A 15,786-nucleotide genomic window follows, 5' to 3' on the forward strand; every position below is an offset into this window, starting at 1 on the left:
AGCATGCTGCTTTCCTGCTACAGATGGGACGACAGTATTGCTACTGGACAGGTAAGGATCCTTCCGTGCAGGCATAACATAAAAATCAATGTTCAAACAAAAGCTCTTTATCACAAGCACCACACCTGCGGGTTATTAAGGCTCTTAGGTAGGCTGTAGCTATGGAACAACGTAAGAACCAGCATGGCATGCTGCAACCTGTAGTTCCACACCAGCCGGGAAGCTAGCCGCGGCTTCTAAGAAATTTCATGGAACATTTACCCAGTCTATCTATTTTCAAACACATACCGCAAATTATCCCCATCATCTCGCCCAAGCAACCGCATCTAGCTACCAGGACAGCAACAGCACATGGAGACACTTCCGGGTATACAGACACTTCCTGGTGACCTTCTTCCGGTGTTTTATTTTTTTCTTCCCTGGTAGGACATTTCTTAATTTTTTGCGCACATTAGAAAAAATAAAGATTCTAATCCACAGTGTCACTTCTAGCAAAGCCGTATAGCAGGGTCGCCCTGGTTATTTACGTTATCTTCAATCAGTGCACTCATTTGTGCGACCTTCTTCCGCCGGAAGACGATAGGCAGCAGCAGGGCTGAAGCTCCTCCTTATGGATGACAGATACTTGACACATTCCTGATAGAGCTGAAAGTCATGGCTGCAAGTACTGGAGGAGAAAAACCTACAGTTAGAGACATATTTACCTCCATGCAATATGGACCTGCTCCTGAGGCTGCCAACATTGCACAGGTGATATTCTGCCTGATATTGCTACTTCTTTTCTACTTTTGTAGATCTTCTGCGAGTATCCTATTGGAGCATGGTCCCCTTGCCTATGGGAATGTATAGTACTGAAAGATATAAAGCAGGCATGTCCAACGTTGGCCCTCCAGATGTTGTGAAACTACACATCCCAGCATGCTTTGCCACAGTTTTGCTATTTGAGAATGCTAAAACTATTGCAAAGCATGCTGGGATGTGTAGTTTCAAAACATCTGGAGGGCCAACGTTGGACATGCCTGATATAAAGGGTTTGACTCCTCTCCCCCTATCATAACAACTAGTCTAATGCATTTAGAAATCTACATTAACTTCAAATGTAAACAGAATTATGGCAGTGATCACCAACCAACTTTTGATTGATTTCTGACCTAACCTTCAGAGATACCCCACCATCTCACCCAATGGCTCCCGGGGGGCAGGATTGCATACGATACATTGTATACTTTGATGATAAGGTAAATAACCAGGGCAACTCTGCCTTTTGCATACAATGTATCATATGTGATCCTAGCCGGGGCTATGGGCTGTGACAAATATTCATGGCAACCTGTAGGATCTGTGACTGTGATGTGAGGCGCACGGGAACGCACCTAACATCCCAATCGCAGGTGAGTTACAATCAAAGTATCACTTTTTATGCGATCCGTCACATCAATATCGCCTACAAAGTGTCCATATCGCAGTAGTGAATGGCCGCCTTTAGTTGCTCCAAGCACTCTATCAGTGACTTTTTCTTAAGATATGCATCTTATTCACATCATTATTGTGATAAAAATATGATGCATGGGTTCCCTGATTATGGGTTATATTATGTAGCTTCTTTATGTCTGTATGAGCTCAAAAACAGTAGTACTTGTAGCAGATGTGGTTGAAAAGGCCAGAAACCATAAATTAAGCTTTGAAATAGCTGGAAATCACATTAAATGCATTGAAATAACGTAGGCATCATAATAACTGTATGGATAAAGCCGCAAACCATGTAAAAAGCATTGAAAAGGCTTGAAATCGCAGTAATACCACATTCTCACTGCCAGTGAGAACAACCCGGCTTTTATGACTGCAGCACCAGAACCTGTTCTGGTACTTGTGTACTGCTCCCATCTCATCCCATCTCATTTCATACCATAAGGCTTAAGATGGTATGCAATGAGATGAGATGTGCTGCGATGGGACCCGATCTTATACAATTTAAAATTGTATACCATTGTATATGGCATACAATGAGATGAGATGAGATTTTAAATTGTATAAGCATATTGCTGTGCTGAAAATTGCTCAGTGCATATCCCGGGGGTAGACGACTTTTAATAGCAGGACGCTATTGAAAGCCGTCCACCCCATCTCCCATTTGCTGGTAACACTGGCAGATAAGTGGCAGCCGCTGGTGATGCGGGAGTGTGCATGAGCGCTCATCACTGCCCCATGAGTGGGTTTTGAGTGGAAAGCAGCTCATACGACAAAACTGAGCTGCTTTCAGCTCAAAATCACCCAGTGTGTATGTGCCTTTAGATGTGTGTGTGTGTGTCTGTATGTGCTGAGAGCTGCAGGAGGCGTTGTCTTCATCTCAGCAATGATTGGTGGGGGAGTTGCGTGTGCAGTTATACAGTTCTGTACAGTTGGGCTTTGCTGACTTCATTGTACAAAGGTTTAGCTCTTGATTGCCGGGCATGGTACATTTTAACAGGATCCCTCAATGCATCCAGTTTGTCTTCTTTCACATAAAACTTTAGAGCTTGTATTAAGAATGCAAATACTGTGCAAACCTGTACAAAATTCTGTCTACATTTAATACAAGCAATTATTATACACAGGTCTGAAAGAAAATAGTGATGCTGCACAATGGTTTAAGTTCATCCTAGTTGCACAGGGCAAAGAACACACACACACACACACACACACAAGAAAATATTCTATAAATGCTGCTACATTGCACCACATTTTTTTTTCATTGTTATTTATTTTGCACAAACACATTGGTTAGCAGCCATACCTAGCTTTAGAACTTGTGACCTGTTTCACTAAAGGCGGAGGGGGGGTCACACACGATTTGGCACTTGATGTGCCAAGTTTTGCATGCAGTTCCCGGGGAGCTGCAAGCGGGGGGGGGGGGGGGGGGGGGGGGGGGGGGGGGGGCTGCGTGCAGAGAGCTGGGCAGGGGACGCAGAGAGGCAGTGGGTGCAGTTGGGCGGCGAGGTGACCAGAGAGCCAGGTAGCGTAGGGAAAGCCGGGCAGCGGGCGCACTTAGGTTAAAACAACAATTTTTTTATTTCTGTACCCTAGGCTTGGCTTGACTCTCATGAACGTAGCTTTGGACATTTTATAGGAGGCAAGTGGATAAAACCTGATGGTAGACAGACATATGCAACTAAGAACCCAGCGACTGGTGAGTAGTTATCAGTTATTTCCGGTCTGAAGCTATTCATGCTTATCCCTCACATTACAATACCTAAATAATTTGTCTTATTACTGCACTATGATAATTGGCATGGAAGGACCCCTTATCCCAACATGGCTGTGCCCGTTCCCCAACATGCGTACTATGGAATTTGCTATCATACAGCAAAGCCCTGTTGGCAATACCTCTTAACTTTTCTACTCCCTAAGAGGAGAATGGACGGGGCTCAGATAAAGGGGACAGGCCTAGAGCTGCGGCCCTTCGTTTTTATCATTTTCTCCTAGTGACTGGGCCTGGTCCTCTCACTGCCCTCCATCCCTCTTCCCTGCACGGAGGAGATGTCATGCGCAGGCACATGGCGTCTCTTCAGCGATCTCTGGCTCCGCTACTTGGAGAGTAATAAGTTCTAAGCTCCCTGCGCAGGTGAAATGATGCTACAGGTCTCCGCAATATAAATGCAAGAAACATGAAGACAGGGGACGCAGAGCCTTACCTGTCATAGGGCCTGACACAGACTTGATCGCTATTGTGTGAATTTGCGAGCCCTGCAATCAGATAATGTAGTCGCCACCCAGGCAGTAAGAAATCTCCCTGTACAAGTCTACGAATGACTATTGGCAATCGACGGCCAGCTGCAAATCCATATTCAACTCATTCACCCTCAAATTATTGTCCCAGTCTGTGCAAGTATGCGTGACAGACCCTCCCTGAAAACACTTGGGCACACCTGCGTTATTTCTGACATTCCCCCAAAATTTCTGGTTACCATCCACAAACGTCGCTTCCTGTCAGTCAAGTTGCCAGGGGATTGAGAAAAAAAAAGTAACCACAGATTTTTGGCTCTGTTTGGCCTTGAATAACCATTCAGCTCTGAATAACCCCCATACTCTGGTATGTTCCAGAGTATTAACTATAATAATTATTTGAATAATATAAAGAAGATCCGGATCATAGGTCGACAGTCAAAAGGACAACACAAGCAAAATGTCAACATGCAATGATTGACACATGAATTTATTTTTTGGGTGACTTTTTCATATTTTGAGTTCCACAAAACGTGCGTTCCCCTATCCCGGTAAAGTGTTCCGAGCACAGCGGTAGTGGAGCAATGCATCTTTCCCAAAGCATGGCAAGCAAAGCTCTACACTAATTTGTGGTCCACTTGCCAAGGTGACAACATTGACACCAAAAAAAGTGAAAAACTCCTGTCAACCGTAATTGCTTGTATCAAACTTTGGTCAACCTTGACATATGCATTTTGACCTCTAGTCACTGATTCACAAGGCAAGCCCCATATGGTGATGGGGCTTGCCCGATGCCCCTCTCCGCCCCATGCCCGCTATGTTGGGTGCACAGAATGTTCGCCTTGGGTACACTCACCCTACATCGGTCCCTGTTCGATTTCAGAGTAGCTGCGAATAGACCTGAATAAGGTCCTTATTGTACAGTGTGTAAATATGAGCTATGAATGCTCAGAAAGGGAAGGCGCATATATTCGCTTCCAGTATACGTTTCATCCTGGGAGGAAGAGCTGGGGAGGGAAAGAGACTCTTTAGGGGTGTACACACGGTGCGATTTTGCAAATCGAACAGCACACAAAATGCATTTGATTTGAACTATGTAGTACAGACCTGGACTGTATAGTCTTGTCTGCACCGTCTATTTTTCCATTAGATTTTGATGTTGCAGGGCTGCGCATTGGGATCAAATAGTCACAGGTTGAAGCTGGGATACGGAAACTAGGTCGACGTGGGTTAGGTGGACAGGGTCATTAGGTCGACATAGGGAAGGTCGACAGTCAAAAGGGAAGACATTGGGTTTTTCACTTTTTTTTTTTTTGACCCGACATGTTCCAACAGGTGGTATTTCATGCCCTACCATCCACTAGGGCGTGGTGGGAAAATAAAATAGTGTGCCCGAAGCATGGCAAACAGACGTGGTGCTGTGTTTCAGTGCCCATGTCAAAAAAGTGAATAACCCCATGTCGACCTTTTGACTGTCGACCTTCCCCATGTCGACCTAATGAGCCTGTCGGCCTAACCCATGTCAACCTAATGCTTGTCTACCTAGTTTATGTCTATCTAATGATCCATGCCCATTGAAGCTTTGGCCGGGGAGACCTTGTATACAAAGTTTCCCCTGGCTGTTTGAGCCCAGTGCCAGTTGCCAAAATACGGGAGACCCCTAGTAATTTTTTCCACCGTATTTTGTGAACCAGGGCCGGGCCAAAACGCCCCGTTGCTGGTTTAGGAAATACAAGGGGAACCCTAGTCATTTTGTTACCCTGTATTTCTGTAACCAGTGCCGGCTTTGAGAGCCTGGGGCTGGTTATTGCCGGGATGGGGGATCTCACGCCCTTTATTTTATTGAATTATTTATTTATTCTATCTTTTACACTGACTGATCCCTGCGATGCTTCATGCTCGTCCGTATTTAGCTGCCGGTAAAGTCGGCAGCCAAATACGGATGACTTCACCATTGGAAAAATACGGATCCTGAGAATACAGTTCGTAAACTATTCATATTCTCAGGCCATATTTTCGGGCCAATCGTTGCCATTTATACGCGATTGTACAGGGATTGGGCGATCTTAGTAAATTTTCCCCTTTGTCTCAAATGGTTAAAATCATGTGTACTGCAGGTTGGGCAGAGACAGGTAGATTTGGTTGGGGTGTGTTCAAACTAAAATCGAAATTTCAGTGTAAGAATAAAGCAGCTGCACAGAACCAAAAAAACTCTCCCAATTCTAACTCTCTCTGCACATGTTACATTTGCCCCACCTGCAGTGTAATATGCTTTTGACAAAATGTGCTTTGCGATCAATCTGAATTAGGCCTATGATATTAATCAGCAGCGTGTTTGTGCATATTGTTTGCATATTTATGCAAAGATGCATTTTTGTAAAAAAATAAATAAAAAAAAAACCTTGTCGTTAGCAGAGCTGCCTGGGAATTACCAGCTCACTCACACCAAGCATCTCATGATACATGGCGTATTAAGGCTTTATGTATGAAGACGCATCTGTAGAAGGGCATTGCTCAGGTGCACTGCATGGGGGCTCTGAGTAATCCAGTTGCTTGGCTGGAGGGACAAGACCACACTGTGGGCCAATCTTGTATCAATCTTCAAAAAATTATAAAATGGAGAGTGATAAACAACCAGCCAATCAGCTCCTACCTGTCAAACCCAACCTGTAACATGGCAGTTATTAGCTGATTGGCTGGCTGATTATCACCATTTTATCACTTTTTGAAGCTTGATACATCCTGCCCTGTGTGTGGCCAAATTGTTCAGGGATCCTGCATATTAGGTACAATAAAAATGTAAAATCTACATCAAAAACTGTCAACAAAAGCTTTATTACCAATGTCATTGGGGGAAAGTTACTAAGATGTGTATTCTACTTCACATGTGATGTTGCTATGGGCAACCAATCTGAATCTACTTCTTATTTATTTAGCACCCTCTAAGATAGTAGACAGGATCTGATTGGTTGCCCATAGCAACATCACATGTGAAGTAGAATACACATCTTACTAAATTTCCCCCATTGTGTTTATTACATTTCTAACCATTTCTAGGAGAGACGTTGGCCACCACAATCCAAGGAAATGAGGAGGATGTAGAATTGGCAGTCGGCACTGCACGGAAAGCGCACGAGAGTTGGAGCAAGCTGCCTTGTCACGTCAGAGCTCGACATCTGTACAGGTCCGATATGCTTTTCAGCTATTCACCAAGGAATATGTAAAAGTTAGGAGATCTCAGCTATACTAAAATACAGAAATAAATTCACCCAAGAAAGTAACCATGCAGTAACGTATGCTGTCCATTTTTGCATAAATATTCGTTAAGAACACAGCATGACTGTCTCCACTGTAAACAGGTGCACTTTGTGGCAGCTCCACAAGTGGCAAATAAGTATTTGGTCCATTTATCTTTTAATGATATTATTACAGTTATATTATGATTGAGGTTGTGTATGTACAGTACAGGATTAGACAAAGTGTTTGTTATTGTCCCAAAGCATTGCCCGCACTGTCCAGAAGCACCAACGGTTGCTGAGCGTGCTAGAAAGCATGGACAATGGGAAGCCCATCCGTGAATCACGTGACTGTGATGTCCCTCTTGTGGTTCGCCATTTTTATCACCATGCTGGCTGGGCCCAGCTTAGGGACACAGAGATGAATGGATGGAAACCTCTTGGTAATTAACCACTTTTGTTTTACATTGGCCTATGGCCTATTTACATTCTGTTCATTTATTATGAATAATATGTGAAAAGTAAACGTATTTCTAATTTTTGCTGTAGGTGTTGTAGCTGCCATTGTACCCTGGAATTTTCCACTGATGTTGCTTACCTGGAAAATATGTCCTGCACTTGCAATGGGTACTGTATGTATAAACTTCTATATTTGATTCATTAAATCATAATTACAAAGTAATTGTAAAGAAAAAATATATAAAGCTATATACGGTATCTAGAAAAAATAGATCTGGGAGTGCCCAGGTAGTGCTAAAAATACAAGTTAAGCCCCATCCACACTCATGACAGGAGGCACGGGCAATATACTTAACCATATCGGCCATGGCCACGGGCAGCTGATATTATCCATACAAACTGAATGTTATCGGCCGCCGATATCGTTCAGTGACATGACCAGGGCATGCAGGTTGTTTTGCTACATTGCCAAGTTGACCTGAATGTTTGGAAGACGTAAATTATCTTTTAACGGTGCCATATTGTGAACAATATCGCTCAGAAGCCCTTTATGAGTGATATTGTTCACAATATCGCCTAGTGTGTATGGGACTTCAAACCTGAGGTGAAGAATATAAATGACTACAATAAAAGGCTTTACAGCACTCCTCCCTGGGTGTGTGATCAGTAGAGTGGTGTGCTGGTGAACACACAAGTTCAAAATGTAATAAAGGAAGAAAGGAGCGCCTGCTTGTGTGATAGGGTGAAGTGTCAAACATACACAAAGCAACGTCAAATAAATGATACATGAAAAATTAAATCCTAAATACTACATAATGTGCACCATTTTTAAATAGCAATTTTAAGTAAAAATCATAAAATGTAAATAACCTGATTAGGAATACAGTGGTCCCATAAAAATTCCACACAATGGAGATATAAAGGTGAAAATACAAAGATTTGTTATTGCAGTTAAATGGTTTAAACACACACATACAGTACAAGATAAAAACCATTAACTTATCTTTCCACAAAGAGGGTCAGGATTGCTGCAAGATAGCTTCACACAGAGATTATTCATTTTACTGCAATTTTAATTCATCCCACCATTTAAAAGCATAAACAGTTCTAAAGCTGCCCATACACGCTGCGATCCCGGCGTGCGTTCTGGGCTTAAATAGCATCCATCATATCGCATTGCATGCCTTGTGCATGCAATGCGATGCGATGTGATGAAAAACAAGTACAAAAAGTATGTGCAGCACATATTTTTGTACTGTGCGATGAGGTGCCGTGGGAGCGCGCACCTCAAAGCACACATCGTACCGCCGGGAATCGCACCAAGTATGGGCGGCATAAGGCTGATTTAAAACCAGGAGAAATGTAGGTTTAAAGTCAACCAGCCACAGAACCTGTGTAATGCATTATTGTCCCAGTTTAAAGAGAATAATAGAAGTTTGCTCTTCCCCCTCCATATCCCACTGGCCCCAGTTTAGATTAAGTGCCGGAAAGCCGGGTGCTTCTTAGCTCTGTCATCGGCCATTTACATTTATAGTCTGCCTGCATTGTAGGAGCCACATGAGGGGACCCGTTGCTGCTTGCTGAGGTCATTGTTCAGATCCTAGCTGCAGGATTACTGGACTCTCTGTGCTCTCCGTGCCCTGGCAGTCAAGTCAGTAATGAGAATATCCCAACCCAGTGGATAGAAAATGGGTGGGCAGTACAATTGCAGGTCCCCCAGCCCAACAGGACCGTGAGATCCCTTCACAGTAGTGACAGAGGGAGCTGCCATTACATCCTGGCCAATGGTACCAGCCAATCGGGCACCCCTGCTCTGCTGGCTGTGCTGGGGTTTTCCTCTTAGAAGAGTTGTAGCTTCTTATAAATTCCATAGCATATTAGGGAGTTGGTGGTATATTGTAGATGCAACCATGGATGTACGCCAACCCAGTGGATAGAAAATGGGTGGGCAGTACAATTGCAGGTCCCCCCAGCCCAACAGGACCGTGAGATCCCTTCACAGTAGTGACAGAGGGAGCTGCCATTACATCCTGGCCAATGGTACCAGCCAATCGGGCACCCCTGCTCTGCTGGCTGTGCTGGGGTTTTCCTCTTAGAAGAGTTGTAGCTTCTTATAAATTCCATAGCATATTAGGGAGTTGGTGGTATATTGTAGATGCAACCATGGATGTACGCCAGGTATGTTCTAGGACTCCTCTGTCCATCCTGTGGCTCTCTAGTTCTTGTGAAACTACATATTTCCTTCATGCCATTGGTGGCCACTGGGACAGTGGGAAGGGGGCGGAGCCATGGCGACAGGCACCAAGTAGCTAACACTTTAGTGGTGCAGCCCAGGCCCCTCCTTCCCCACACTCCATCCTAGGTCAGTTTTTTCTTGGTGCCTAGGAGCACAGGCACGTTTTTTAGTAGCTGCTGCAGTTTTCTGCAGCGTTTTTTAAAAAAAGTTTTTTTTTTTTTTTTTTTTGTTTTACACTTGCGGTGAGCAAGCCGGGTGGACCACCCAGGCTGCTCACCTGCTCCGGAGCCAGCTCGTCGTGAACTGCCACGGACCTGCAGGCTGGGTCCCAGCACAGAGGGACCGTGCGCCACGGAGCAGGTAAGCCGCACTTCCCCCCCTCCCTCCCCACAGCACGCAGCGGTATCGCGGCTGGGGGAGACGCGAGACAGAGACGCTTCCCGATGGAAGCTTGACTCTGTCCCGCAACGGTGACCGCAATGAGACGCGAGGCAGAGAGGCTTCCCGAGGGAAGCTTGACTCTGTCTCGCAACGGTGACCGCAACTAGGCGTCTAGATGTAGATGCCGGAGGGAGGGAGCCCAGCGCACTTAGCCGCCGGGGGTTGGTGCGCTCCCGGCGGTTTCCTGGCAGTGACACTCGGTCCCCACAGGGGAAACCGAGGCCACTAGACCACTAGGGCTGTTTTTTGTAGCGGTGGGGGCCGCCATATTTTTTCTCAGCCCTGGCAAGGTTCCAGGAGGGGGGGAGGTCCCTCACCTCCTCCCCGCCCAATCCCCGGCAGGGAGCCTCTATATGAGTTCCCGCCGGGGACTGCCAGCGTCCTGTCCTAATGGAGGCTTGACTCTGTCACACATCGGTGCAGAGGAGCAGCAGCAAAAGCAGCTTTTGTGTGGACACTGTGGCACCCTTCCTTCCCCGGTCTCCAGACGGGTCAGGTTGTATTACATTGACACTGCACCCTTGAGGTGTTCAGTGCTGTGTTTTCACACCCCTCTCTATATAGGGGTTTTTTTCTGTGCAAATCTCTCTATTCACTCTGTCTTGTATTGAAGTGCAATAGAGCATAGCCATGACTTCTAAGTCAGGCTCAAAGTCCACAGGACCTTCGCGGTCAGGGGACGCTCCTGCCCTGAGGGCCTTTAAGTGTGTTAGGTGCAAGGAGAATTTTTCTTCCACCTCGACAGACCATGGGGGTGTGTGTGCACGCTGTAATGGTGGGGACTCTGTGGATTCGGCCCCGTCACAGGCATCCCATTCCGGGGAACCGGGTTGGGCGCAGGCCCTGACGTCAGCCATGAGGGACCTTGCTGAACAGCTAGCCGCTTCCCGTTCACACCCTCAGCCCCCACCAGTGCTGAGTCAGCCTTCACAGGCGACTCTTCCACCAGCTCAACCGGCTCCGCTTACGCAGTCCCAGCCTCAGTTGCTGACGCTGGCGCCTGAGCCTGTTTGGGTACAGGGCCTTTCTTCCTCAGTGCAGGGACTGGTTCAGGTTTCCTCCTCTCTACAGAACCTGCTGGGTGCCGCTAGCAAGCGCAAGAACCCCAGAGCCCGCACCCAGAGAGCTGACTCTACGGGGACGGATACTTCAGAGGACGACCAGGCGGACACAGATGACCCTGTTGACCTGGATGACCCGGAAGACCCTGACGAGGGCGGTCCGCTCTTGCTTAAACATACAGGAGCCAGACCAACCCCCTGCGGAGGAGGCACCCTCGTTTAAGCGCAAGAAGAAGGATCCGGCTGTGTTCCCATCTTCAACGCAGCTGGAAGGAGATCTGGCAAAGGCCTGGTCTGCTCCTAATAAGAAATTTACAATTTCTAAAAGGATGGTTTCTTCTTATCCCTTTCCGGCAGACGGGCGCACGAAATGGGAACGCCCGCCTCAGGTGGATTCCCACATAGCCCGGCTGGTAAAGGCTACTACCTTGCCTATTCCCACTGTGGCGGCTCTAAAGGACCCCACGGATAGAAAGATGGAACATGTCTTTAAATCTATCTTTACTCATGCGGGTACGCTTAATAGGCCAGCTTTGGCCTCGGCCTGGGTGGCTAGGGCGGTAGGCAAATGGGCAGATATGTTGACGGAGAACATTTCGTCAGGCATACGCAGGTCGGAGCTGCTTTCTCTGGTGGACCAGATCAGAGAAGCCTCCACGTATTTGGGCGAGGCGGCCCTGGACACGGCTACGTTAGCCTCTAGGATCTCGGCGTCTTCGGTTGCAGCCAGAAGAGCCTTGTGGCTCCGCACTTGGAATGCGGATGCAGAATCCAAAAAGGCACTGGAGGCCCTTCCTTTTGTGGGCGATATGCTTTTCGGTCCGGAGCTGGACAAAATTGTGACTACGGTAGCCACTTCCAAGACAGCCTTCCTCCCGTCGGCACCCTCTAAGCCGAAGCAGTCCTTTCGTTCCTTTCGGCCGCAGGGAAAGCCGAGGGGACAATCTTCAACAAGAAGCCGTCCTCCCAGGAGGGAGTCGTTTGGTAGGAGCAGACAGTCCCAGTCTGGCAAACGTCAGCCTCCTAAGGCCCCGGAGAAGGCCTCCCAATGACTCGGGGACCCCTCAGGTCGACTCCCTGCCGGTGGGGGCTCGCCTCCTCCATTTTGCCAACAGATGGAGGGAGACGACATCGGACAATTGGATTTTGAGTATCGTGTCGGAAGGATACTATCTCTCCTTCAACAGGCGTCCGCCGACCCGATTCTTTATCACGGGCCGCCCGGCCTGTCCTCTGAAGGCGGAGGCTCTCAGCGCCTCCGTTCAGACTCTTCTCCAGTCTCGGGTGATAGAAGTGGTTCCTCCTCAGCAGAGGGGCCACGGCTATTACTCCAATTTATTCCTGATCGGGAAGCCGGATGGTTCATTCCGACCAATCCTGAATCTCAAGGATCTCAATTGTTACTTGAACATTCCGCGGTTTCGCATGGAGTCCCTCCGGTCCATTATACAGGCAATGGAGCCGGGGGATTTCATGGTATCTCTGGACATCAGAGATGCATACCTGCATGTTCCGATACATCCGGATCACCGCAAGTACCTCCGGTTTGCAACCAAGGATCTTCATGTCCAATTTCGGGCTCTACCCTTCGGAATCTCTACAGCACCAAGAGTCTTTACGAAGGTGATGGGAGTTATGGCAGCCTTCCTTCACCTCCAGGGAGTGCGGATTCTGCCTTATCTGGACGACCTTCTGATTTTGGGACAGTCCAGAGAACTACTCCTACAACATCTAGGCATTACGCTGGACCTGCTCCAGGCTCACGGTTGGCTAGTGAACTGGCGCAAGTCCAGCCTGGAACCCTCCCAGGAGATGATACATCTGGGAGCGCGTCTGGATTCCCAGGCCCAGAGGGTCTATCTTCCAGACAAGAAGCGGCTGGCTTTGCAGGCCCTCTTACGAGGGTTTCTCAAGCACAGGAGAGTCTCTCTTCATCTATGTATGAAGATTTTGGGCAAGATGGTCTCGTGCTTCGAGATGGTGGAATTTGCCCAATTTCACTCTCGTCCGTTGCAACACCAGATCCTCAAGTATTGGAACCGTTCGCCACAGGCTCTGAAGAGGCAGGAGATAGTACTCTCTCAGGAGGTTCGACTATCGTTGCTCTGGTGGCTCAAGCCACGCCACCTGTCCATGGGACGGCCCTTCCTAGTCTCCGACTGGGTACTCTTGACGACAGACGCCAGCCTCAGGGGCTGGGGAGCGGTGGTGGAGGACCGATCCTACCAGGGAGTTTGGTCCCACCAGGAGTCGGGGTTGCCGATCAATATTCTAGAGCTCAGGGCGATCTACTTAGCCCTTCTCCAGGCGGCCCCCCTGATTTGCTCTCGTGCAGTCAAGGTACAGACAGACAACGCCACGGCGGTGGCATACATCAATCACCAGGGGGGAACTCGGAGCAGAGCAGCTTTTCTGGAGGTACAGCCAATTCTTCGTTGGGCAGAACGTCACCTCTTGGCATTGTCGGCAGTGTACATTCCCGGCGTCGAAAACTGGGAAGCAGACTTTCTGAGCCGCCAAGAGATCCACTCCGGAGAATGGTCTCTTCATCCAGAGGTGTTTCACTCTCTAACCCTCCGTTGGGGGAGGCCTCAGATAGATCTCCTGGCATCCCGGTGGAATCACAAGTTGCCTTGCTACGGGTCCAGGACTCGGGATCCAGGCGCATTTCTGGTCGACGCTCTGTCGGCACCTTGGCCGTTCGATCTGGTGTACGCCTTCCCGCCAGTGGCTCTTCTTCCTCGGTTCCTAAGAAGACTCAAGCGGGAACGGGTAAGGGTAATCCTGGTGGCCCCAAACTGGCCACGCAGGGCCTGGTATGCCGATCTCCGGCTCATGGCGGAGGAACCTCAGTGGCGGTTACCTCTCCGGCCAGACCTTCTGTCTCAGGGACCCTGTCAACATCCCAACCTAGCTCGTCTCGATTTGACGGCCTGGCTCTTGAGAGGGAGATCTTAAGAGACAGGGGGTTCTCAGATTCGGTGATAAGAACTATGATAGCGGCCAGGAAGCCGTCCTCAGCAAAGGTCTACTACAGAATCTGGAGTTCTTTCTTTCGCTGGTGTGAAGAGCACGAGAAGAATCCAAGGAGGTTCTCGTTGCCCAAGGTTTTGGCCTTCTTACAGTCGGGAGTGGATTTGGGCCTTCAACATTCCACTTTGAAGGTACAGGTCTCGGCGCTCTCGGTTCTGTTTCAGAGGCGCATTGCGACAAGGACGGAGGTTCGCACTTTCCTCCAAGGGGTCATGCACGTGACTCCTCCCTTTCGGAGTCCCGTAGTCCCGTGGGATCTGCCTTTGGTTCTGAGAGCTCTTCAGGTGGCTCCGTTTGAGCCTCTGGAGTCAGTGGAGTTGCGTTGGCTTTCATGGAAGGTGTGTTTCCTTCTGGCAATTGCGTCAGCTAGGCGGGTCTCGGATTTGTCCGCTCTATCTTGCAAGCCACCGTTTTTGGTTTTCCACCAAGATCGGGCAGTCCTCCGTACCAGGTTGGGTTACCTGCCAAAAGTGGTATCCAGGTTTCACGTAAACCAAGAAATCGTGGTTCCTGCTTTCCAGGATTCAAGAAGTGGAGGGGCTCTCGATGTGGTTCGGGCCCTTCGCATCTATGTGGATAGGACCAGGGAGATTAGAAGAACAGAAGCTTTGTTTGTTCTTTATGATCATCAGAAGCGGGGTTGGCCCGCATCTAAACAGTCCATTGCCAGGTGGTTGCGGCTTACGGTTCAGCAGGCATACCTCCTGGCGAATAGGCCGGCGCCAGCAGGGCTCACGGCCCATTCCACTCGCTCGGTAGGATCATCGTGGGCTGCGGCTTCAGGAGTCTCCGCAGAACAGCTGTGCCGCGCAGCCACATGGTCTTCCATGCACACTTTTATACGCCACTACAGGTTTGATACTTTCACTGAGGTCGACTCTGCGTTCGGCCGTGGCGTTCTTTCTGCAGCTCAGGAGCGTTCCCTCCCGTGAGGGGACAGCGGTGGGACGTCCCACTGTCCCAGTGGCCACCAATGGCATGAAGGAAATAAGGGGATTTTTGTCCTTACCTGGAAAATCCTTATTTCTGAATCCTTTGGTGGACACTGGGCGCCCGCCCAGACGCCCCTGATCGGCTGATGGGTTGGTTTTAAGGAATGCTCTTGTTCATGGTAATACAAGATCTCTCTTTTTCTTTCTTTCATTCTCTCCTTTCCTGTGCTCCTAAGTCCGGTGGTAGTCTAAACTGACCTAGGATGGAGTGTGGGGAAGGAGGGGCCTGGGCTGCACCACTAAAGTGTTAGCTACTTGGTGCCTGTCGCCATGGCTCCGCCCCCTTCCCACTGTCCCAGTGTCCACCAAAGGATTCAGAAATAAGGATTTTCCAGGTAAGGACAAAAATCCCCTTATCCGAGCATACCCTTCCACAGTTTAGGAATTCCTTATGAGCAAAACTGTGGCAGTACATGTTGGGACTTGTAGTTTCACAGCTGGAGAGCCACAGGTTGTCCAGGGCTGTTTTAGGATTTCAGCTTCAGCAGTGGCCGCACACTGTGTCTTATGGCACAGTCCAACCTGCCCTGGGCCCTTCCCTTTTTTATGGGATGTATTGTTTGGTCCCGAACTGGAAAATGTTATTGCCTTTTGGTTCAGGGGAAAAAAGTGCCTTTTTGCATTCA

The 15,786-nt window shown here is 48.4% G+C and overlaps 2 protein-coding genes across 2 annotated transcripts in view; one reads left to right on the forward strand and one right to left on the reverse strand.

Annotated features, from left to right (window-relative positions):
• PIH1D1 (PIH1 domain containing 1) overlaps positions 1 to 579 on the reverse strand; it is a 34,046-nt gene extending 33,467 nt beyond the window's left edge. Inside the window, exon 1 of the mRNA XM_083162683.1 lies at positions 289 to 579. The gene's annotated coding sequence lies outside the window, so the exon portion shown is untranslated. The remainder of the gene's footprint in view (positions 1 to 288) is intronic.
• ALDH16A1 (aldehyde dehydrogenase 16 family member A1) overlaps positions 455 to 15,786 on the forward strand; it is a 56,136-nt gene continuing 40,804 nt past the window's right edge. Inside the window, exons 1-5 of the mRNA XM_083162681.1 lie at positions 455 to 750; positions 3,064 to 3,166; positions 6,760 to 6,886; positions 7,203 to 7,381; positions 7,488 to 7,565. Of these exons, the coding sequence (XP_083018807.1) occupies positions 655 to 750; positions 3,064 to 3,166; positions 6,760 to 6,886; positions 7,203 to 7,381; positions 7,488 to 7,565 (583 nt within the window). The 5' untranslated portion in view covers positions 455 to 654. The remainder of the gene's footprint in view (positions 751 to 3,063; positions 3,167 to 6,759; positions 6,887 to 7,202; positions 7,382 to 7,487; positions 7,566 to 15,786) is intronic.

The sequence above is a fragment of the Crinia signifera genome, chromosome 19, assembly GCF_055691185.1.
Source record: "Crinia signifera chromosome 19, ASM5569118v1, whole genome shotgun sequence".
NCBI classification, from domain to species: Eukaryota; Metazoa; Chordata; class Amphibia; order Anura; family Myobatrachidae; genus Crinia; species Crinia signifera.